This window comes from Parasteatoda tepidariorum, chromosome 4 (genome assembly GCF_043381705.1).
Source record: "Parasteatoda tepidariorum isolate YZ-2023 chromosome 4, CAS_Ptep_4.0, whole genome shotgun sequence".
Lineage (NCBI taxonomy): Eukaryota > Metazoa > Arthropoda > Arachnida > Araneae > Theridiidae > Parasteatoda > Parasteatoda tepidariorum.
The window spans coordinates 76,037,439-76,046,705 of record NC_092207.1 but is presented as its reverse complement, the minus strand read 5'-3'; the positions used below and the strand labels follow the sequence as shown (position 1 = coordinate 76,046,705).

General features: G+C 29.9%; 1 protein-coding gene across 1 annotated transcript in view; it reads right to left on the bottom strand.

The window, feature by feature from the left end:
* LOC107439119 (glucose dehydrogenase [FAD, quinone]-like) overlaps window positions 1–9,267 on the bottom strand; it is a 38,267-nt gene that overhangs the window by 9,042 nt on the left and 19,958 nt on the right. Inside the window, exons 6-10 of the mRNA XM_016051609.3 lie at window positions 8,032–8,163; window positions 6,937–7,058; window positions 5,357–5,524; window positions 2,671–2,821; window positions 645–793 (exon numbers count right to left, since the gene is read on the bottom strand). Of these exons, the coding sequence (XP_015907095.2) occupies window positions 645–793; window positions 2,671–2,821; window positions 5,357–5,524; window positions 6,937–7,058; window positions 8,032–8,163 (722 nt within the window). The remainder of the gene's footprint in view (window positions 1–644; window positions 794–2,670; window positions 2,822–5,356; window positions 5,525–6,936; window positions 7,059–8,031; window positions 8,164–9,267) is intronic.

Genomic DNA, 9,267 nt, shown 5'->3' with positions numbered 1-9,267 from the left:
TATCTTATTTATTGTAAGTGTGTGCGTATGTGGTATATGAGTGGAAGAGGCATGGAGCGCTGTGAACGATGACGGAATGTGAAAGTAACAACACACCAAATAATGTTTTTTTTAAATTTATTGAAACTTTTTTTTATAAATTATATATACAACGAATTCTGAAAATATTAGTCAACAATATTAATCTCTTAGTGCAATGGAGTGTACAATATTTTTTGTCATTCCATATTTAGCTAACACAAATAAACTGGATGGTTTGCCCACTCGAGAGCATGCCACGTGTTATTGTCCGCGTGAAAAACATGGTGTGCTCAAATCTAAGCCTATCATGGAGTGCTCAAATCTATTTTTGATTTATTATGTTTCTAAGTCTAGAATACGATTAAATAAAGATATATTTAAAACATACGTTAAATTTGTCCCAAAAATGAAAAAAATTAGTTATAAACCTATTCTCAGACCTACTGAATATACATATAAAATTTCATCAAAATCGGTCAAACCGTTTCGGAGGAGTTTAAACACTAAAACTGTGACAAGAGATTGACAGTGACAAGATCGGTGGTCTTTAGATGACAGTAAAATTTAGAATATAATTTAAATTTAAAAAAAAAAATTGTACTAGAAAAAAACCATAAGTTTACCTCGGGTTTCAAATTAAAATCCAACAGGGGTAGAACAGTATTCAGTTCCACAAAATAGAGTTGATGATCTGGAACACTGTTAACTCTTGGATTATTTTGATTCTGCAAATATGAAAGTGCTAGAACTAATTGGGCAGCTGAATAAACTCCTAAAAACACAAAAAACATATTAGTGTTTTATTTCTTAGTTAGAAAAACAGCAATTTGTTAAACAGATTCTTTGCATTAAGGCTGTTTTTTGAAGGCTTTTTTAAGACCATAATTTGTGATGTGGCAGTTTTCTACACCATTTTCTTTCTATTTTAATTTCCTTTTAGATATATAGAAATAGCAAAAGAATCTCCCTTCAACGAATTACCACTTATTTTGAAACTTATAATTGGAACATTAAACTTTCAAAATATTCACGATACAACGAAGCAATTTATTCCTTACTAGCTTACAACCAGATCCTCGTACGTGTTGTACAAAACAAAAACCAAAAAATCAATTCATCAACAACACTACGAACAACACTACGAAATCATTCACAAAACTGAAAATCAATTACCGACAGAATTGAAGCTTTCAGTGGAAGAACCAGTTAAGAGTAATTTTTGGGGGTATTAATGAAACAGTGAAAATGACATGAAGTTGTTGCATCAATATGGATATGTTGAATGCAACACAACTGTTTTTGCTTTAACTTAAATCTTAAACATAACTCATCCACATTAGTTTTTAGTAGGCTTGCTTCATTTTTCTAATAGATTGCTAATAAATTGTTAATAAAATTGCTCCTTCTAATAGATTGCTAATAAAATAGTTTGTGAAGATCACTTTTTTAAAATTCTTACCCTGATTATAGCCTTTCTGAAAATGTCACTTATCTGGTTTTTCCACTAAGCTGTTCAATTAATAAACCTCAAATATTTTTTTTCTTCTTTTTTGTTTTGATTTGCAGCCCTTAACTGTGGATTTACGCTATTATATTAAGAAAAACACGTTTTTTGTGTTTCATTTCATCAGAATAGCATCAAACGGCCTGATGTTATTGTTAGCGGCCAACTCATGATGGTCAAAATTTACCACTTCCAAGTTATTTTCCACGGTATATATCCCCTTCAGGGGCGGTAGGACACTTATTTCCATAGCATCGGTATTAAATCTAGTTCAGTTTTAATAATCTCTAATCTATTAAAATTATACTTTATAACTATGTAAGTATAGTTAGGACTTATTGCAAAACATTTCAACATTTGAGTACAAACAAAGGGTAAATACCAATATAAGAAACGCGTGGTTTCATATACCTTTTGTTGTTGTTGTTGTAGGCCATTAAGGCAAGGAGTGCGATTATTTTTGTCCTCCAGTGGCTCCATCTATGTCCAAGAATTCGACTTCTGATGCACCCATACCTCACACCCGTTTATAGTGCGGACCTATTCATACACCCTTTCATTCAACCGCTGATTGTTTGATTATTTGAATTGAACCAGAGAACGATCAATATTCAACCCGGTACCCCCAGAGGTTTAATTTATTGTATGAACTTGGAGGACTTTGTGACCCAACAGGTTTAACGTGAGTCAGTAATCATTTACAAGTCTTCGGAAGGCTTGGTTCGAACTCATATACCTTTTAAAATACGAATTCGGAAACATCATTCCCATACGTGAAAATTATTAAGTTTGATTTTACTTGTACTAATACCCTAAGATAAGAAACCTAAAAAAAATTCATAAACCAATTTTCGAATGATTGCCTGCTAAGAATCTGCTCATGTAACAATATATTTATCAAATCCTATGAAAAACTCTCTTTTAGGGATGTAGAGCGTGAACTGGAGGTTGGTGAAAGTTGGTGGAATAGTTGACAGTTAGGTCCGCTTTGTCTTCGAATGTATTTGCATCAAATTTTATGCGAATCGTTCCTAAATTCTATTTGTAATTTTGTATGAGGCACATATTCATAGTTTGTGTACATTATATCTGAAATTTTTGAACAGTAAAACTCTCTTTTATCGGGATATTTAATTTTGAATTACCTGAACGGTCATAGACATATTTGCCAATGTTAGCTGGATTTAGCATTTTGAAAAGAACATTTACAGTATTGTTTACTTCAAAATTTTCAATAGATCCCACATGATCTTGTAAATTCTGTCCAACTCCTGGCAAATCTGCATTAACGTCTATCTAAAAGAAAAAAGAAAATTTGTTTTTTCGCGCTTTCTTTCAAAAAATTTAAAAAAAAAATTGCAATACAAGAGAAGGACGAACATAGGACGAAATAAATAATCCCAAAAAGTTGAAGTGGTAAGATATTATCTGATGAAAAAGTTGTAAGATATTACTTGATTAGTCTCAAAAAAATAAAAATAGGAAATAACGGTCGCTCAAAAACAAGAGCACATTTTCGCAGCACTGCACGTTTTTCATAGTACTGGGTGTACAGACAGCAAAAAATGGACCACCCTGAATAGCTTTGTATCTAGATAATGATTGTATCTTCACGTTCAATCAAGACTCAATTTTGATGGTTTGAGGGGGTGAACTCTGATATGTTAAAAAATAAGCGCAGAGGAGATTTTAAGTTATGATAGGTAATCTATATATATATTTCTCTTACACGGCGATAAAAAAATGCCTCATTACAACTCTCCGAATGGCAACGCGAGAAAATCAACCAATAATTGCCGCTAAAAATGTCACATGCCAAATCTAGCTGAGATGGCTCAACATATAGCGCTTTTAAAAACGGAAACTGAAATAACCAGAGAGAGCATAAGCTAGGCAGAAGTGAGTAGTCTTTGTCGATAGATCTCTATTTTAGTATTTTGTCGAAAGCGCTTTTTTTCACGAATTTATATATTACGAATTTATTTGACGATTTTTGATTTATATCATGAATTTATTTGTTTTACTACCATTGTTTTGTTTATGCAGGTTTTTCCATTGCAATTCACTTATTTCAATTTTTAATAGACTTAATTATAGCCAAAATTTTAACCTTTTTAAAGAGATATCAGTTTTAGAAATTTTATCTTAAGATTTTATACTATAGCACATTTCTAATAGGTTTAACGAATTACATGTCATTTATTTGAATTCAAATTTATTTTAATGACTTAGTATTTACTAAAAAGATGTAATTTTTTTTTTAAAAAAAAGTTGTTATATGGATTTGAATGATTGTTTTGAATTCTTAGAATTTTGTGCATTTGCAATGTACCTAAGTTAGTAGCGAGCGAAGCGAGCTTGGTTTGCGAAGCGAACCATATAAGATTGCGTAGCAATTTTCGGGGGTTGGCGAGCGTTAGCGAGCAGGGGGCAAAGCCCACTAGTATGGTAAATTTAAATAACAAAAACCCATAATAAAAATGGTCATAAAAAACCAATAAAGAATAGTATATAAAAATCATTAAAAAATATTGTATATTAAGCAGTCATATTATACTCTATATGACTGCTTATAGACTCTATATGAAACCATTATCCTTATGGATAAATGCACGCCAAATGGATTCCAAGCTTCCAGCGCGAACGCATATCAACATCGCATGAAACAACATTGAGCAGACTTCTTTTTGCTTGCTTTCTTAAATCGTGTGAAATAAAGGGGGAAAAACTGAATAATCAACTAACAAGTAATAAGAATTAATAAAAATAATTTCTAAAAATCGCAATAAATATTCGAAGCTCTGTGCTTCAGTGCTAAACATGAACAATAATACTTCCACTCTGACGTCATCACGACACGTTTCTTGAAATTTCTCCTGGCTTAACTGCCTACAGCGCCTTCTAGCAATACTTAACGGAGCTAGCTAATTGATTCAGTAGTTATTTGTTCAGTAGTTGACACTCTACGCTACATTAGAGTTTTTGTCATATTTTTTACATCTACTTCAGTACGATTATATTTGTCGTATGAATGAATAATAATTATTCTTGATTTTTTGTTTTAAAATTGAGTTTATATGTTTTGTTTCAATCAAATATATTGAATTAAGATTAAATTGTGAGAATTTATGATTTTTGAGATATTTTCATATTGCTCATTTATGTATTGTATTTTCTAATCAACTGTAACTCTTTTATTTTATGTTTTAGTTTTATAATGCATAAAAAGTACTTATTTCATATCTTTATTCACCCCTTCATTCTTTCATATATGTAATAAATTCTACTGTAAGCAGAGGAAAGGAAGACATTAAATCTTCATTAATAACGCTTTTCTGAATTTTGTTCCTTATTAGCTGAAAAGGATTAATGGTGCATTTTATCTAAGTTAATGTGTATTAAATTCAACATTGAAATAAATATAAGAAAAAGAAAACTAATGCGAAATTAAAATAATCAAAATAAATCGCTATTTAGCTTGCAAGAAGTGATTGCCAAATGCTGCTTTGAGTAATGTATAAATATATAAACAGATCTCTTCAGTATTAGGAAAAGAAATTTACCAGATTTTTTTTTTCTTTGCAAAGAAGTTTGTATTTCGTTTTTGCATAATAATCTTAGAGGTTGGCGACTTTTTGCATTTTTAAAAAGTTTAAGCGGGGATGTATATTACTTTGGAACTATATTTTTTTTCAATATTTTCAATTAAAAAAAACTGTTTTTTTAATTAATTTATACAATTTCTTTTTATTATATTCAGAAACATGTAAAACCAAAAAAAAAAAAAAAAAAAAAAAAAAAAAAAAAAAAAAAAAAAANAAAAATTCTAACTTTATGTTCTTTAAGATGTTCAGCTGGTCCGATTCCTGACAGCATTAATATCTTAGGTGTGTTGACTGTTCCAGCTGATAATATAACTTCCCTTTCGGCAGCCACGGTTCGAATGGAACCTTTGTACTTGAACTCAACATCAGTAGCCACTCCATTTTTAATTATTATCTGAAATGGTGCAAAAATTCGATTAGTAGACTTCCCTTTATTCGAAAACGAAATTTAAAATAATTTAATGTTCCATCGAGTGGTTAAGGTTTATTGTTGCTTCTAATTTTTGAGATGGTAACATTTTTTAGGCGGAAAATAAAATTAAAGCAAAGTACTTTTAAAATGTCATAAATACAGCCTGGGAAAATACCCTATATACTCATACAAGGCTATGAGTATATAGGGCAAATTTATAGTTGAAATAATCCTCATAAGTATGCGTACTGATCACTAAAGCTTATTGGTATGTTTTAATTTCTTAAAATTATTTTAATGTACTAATAAATTAAATAACTTTAATAAGTTAATGATTTAGTTTAATTGCTACCCAAAACTAATAAATTATATATCATTACTTTTACTAGATAATTTTAAAACAATTGCTGCAAATTATGCTAAAGTTTTACAATTTTAAAATGAATTTTCGTAAATTGATAAAGAAAAAAAATTTAATTGCTTTTTTAGCTGATTTTGATTTCTAGGTCACTCTTAATCGCAGCTTCCTTTAATCGCAGAAAAGTAAAAAAGTGAAAATATGCTTATTACTTAGAGAACACATAAATTAAAAATTAGTAAAAAATTCTTGTACTTGATATATTAAACAAGGTTATGAGCATGAGTTACTTATAAATAAATAAATTATATTATATTGGTAAATTATTATATAATTATATTATAATTTAATATACTAATGAAATATAATTACTAATTAATATAATTACTCATGTTATATAATTATATTAGTAATATATTTTTCCTTAAAAAACTTTTAATAATTTTTAAAAAATACAATTTTTTCTCGAGTTGTATAATTTCATCCATCAAAAACAATGAAAAATAATATAAATTGTAGTGACATTTTTTCTTGTTTCAACTAACTCAACTATTAATCGTTTTAACAAATGTGTGCTGAAGTATATTTCATGATAATTAATAGTAATACTTATTATCAATACTTATTTATTACTTAATTTATTATCATGACTTATTACTTAATTTTTTATTTTTGAACGAACAAACAAATTGTCATGGATAGTAATCATTTTCAAGATGCAACAATGAAAAGTATTTCGTTTGATAATAATGATGCAATTTCTATTCCATAAATGGGAAAGATTTCTGTATCGTAATCTGCACTACACGTCTTAGATAACTACCGGGCAGCGTTTCGCAAAAAACTGAAGAGAAAAAAATACCTTAGAAGGGGACCAACTAGAAGGATATAACTCAGACAATCCTCTAAAAAAAATTTTTTTTTAAAATCTATTTGGTGCCTTGGCGATTGTAGTTGGCGCAACAAATCACGATACGGACACGCACCCGATAAATGCTTAACTATATATTAGCAATGTAATTTCCTGTATAGTTACTTTTCGAACAAATGCATCTTTTACTATATCCAAATTGCTGCGAGAATCAGCTGGCACTAAATACCCTTTTGCTGTACTGCACAGTTGACCGTCCCTTAAAGTGCCTTGCAAGTCATAAATTCCTAGAAAGAAAATTTAATTATAATGACTAATAACTTAATGGGATTTATTCATTTAGAGATAAATTTATTTTAGAAATATGGATAACAGTCATTTCAATTAATTGAGATTAAATGACAAGAATTAAATTTTCTACAAATTGAACGCCCACGTGCGGCTAATGGCATTGAAAATATTTAAAGGTAACAACATAAAATAATAATTACTTAATAATTGTGAAGCTTAATTATTGGGAAAATCCAATCATAAAATCAAAACCTACAGAAGATGACTTTTTTTTCTTTTTCGTCAAAAGATTACTGGGAAAAGTATCACACAATCTTCAAAACACAAGGTAATGAATAACAATGTGTTGATTTCAATGTGGTAAAATTTCATACTAATTGTTCATGCAAAAGTTTGAATACTCAAATTTTGTTAGAGAGAGATTTTATCTTTACATGATTTGGAAACGAAAATTTTTGACAAAATTTTTATATAGGGGAGAGAGAATATTTTTTTAACCCTTTAAACTATTTTTGTTTAACTTACCGACATACAATAAAATAATACATTCGCTTGGTAACGTGGTAACAAGATACTTGAGGATTTATGATGTGTTATGGTCACTGTAAATATTGTCAGTTATTATTAATACTAACCGGTCAGTATTAATAATAACCAAATAGGACGGTTAAAGTGAATTATTTCAGCGAATTTATCACATTAACTGTTTATTATTAATAATAACCAATGAAGTTTGGTCAATGTCATTCTTTCACGTTTTTATTTATCACTTTGACCAAAAGAGACGGTTATTATTAATTTTGACCGGTTTAATCTGATATACCAAACTTTATTGGTTACATTAATAAAAAACAGTTAAAGTGAAAAATTTGCAGTATTTCTCAATTTTACGAAAAGAAGCGGATATTATTATTATTGACCAGTTACTATTAATAATAACCATATTAACAGTAACATATATATAATTACCAAGTTGGTGGGGACTGTTGGAATCAGTAACAGGAATGTTCAAGCTTTTCGCAGCTTCAAAGATATGCTTTTTGAGTTCAGGGTTGTAGTTAGGCTTTGATACAGTTTGTGGTCCACCAACACTGTGATATCCTATAAAATAAAAGCTATTATTTTATGATAGGTACTACGATTCACCGTATGAGACAAAATTAACTCCAGTTGCCTTCTGAAATACTTTGTTAATTGCATTTTTACTAGATTTGCAGGACCGGGATAGCCTAGTAGGCAGGGCGCTGGACTCACGTTCGTGAGAACGGGAGTTTGAATCTAACCTGCTGACCATTTACACCAATGGTGACTGGTGCACGTTAAATCTGCAGGGTCAAAAACTCGTCCATGTTTCCATAACAAATAATACATCTGGGGCTACTGAATTGGTGGTTGATCGTTCTCTGGCTCAGGTCAAAATTACGATCTGTGGATGGATGAATGGGTCCGCCCTGTAAACGGGCGTGACGTATGGGGGGACATAAGTCGAATTCTTGACCCTAGATGGCGCCACTGGGAAACATAAACAAACGCACCTCTTGCCGTTATGGCCTATAACGACGATAACAGCAAAAACTAAAACTAGAGTTGTAAGTAAAGTAGGGGAAACGTAGCTCATGTAGTCGCGGAAGGAAGTCAGATGTTAAATTTAAGTAATACATAACGATACAGAAGAGGGTTATTTCCACCATTCAGAAATTTCGCAGGACATTTCAGCATGAATTGGCCACTTATTATATTTCAATAGGGGAGAGTGGGGTCAATTGTAACATTTTTTATTTAACTATTTTTAACTAACAAAAAATCCAACATATTATTAGTATTAATTGACAGACGAGTAAAGTAGACTATCTTCTACTAGAAAAAAAATAAATACCTTATTTTAAATGTTATTATATCAGTTATTAACAATTTTTGACAGTCGTGCACTTGTTACAATTGTCCCCACTTACGGGGTCAATTGTAACAGTTCATAAATTCAACTAAAACATAGTTAATTATACATATTATCATAGTTGTGATATATTTTTTTATTGATCAAAATAGTAGTGATATTTTAGGAGTAAAAATAATAATGAGCAGAGACCTAAAGGGTTAAACTTTTAACTTTAAGGGGTTAAAAATTTTAATTTATGCTGTGAAAGGTGACAAATAAAATAATGCACATGCAACATAATATAAATGATATAGGAAACTATTGGTGGT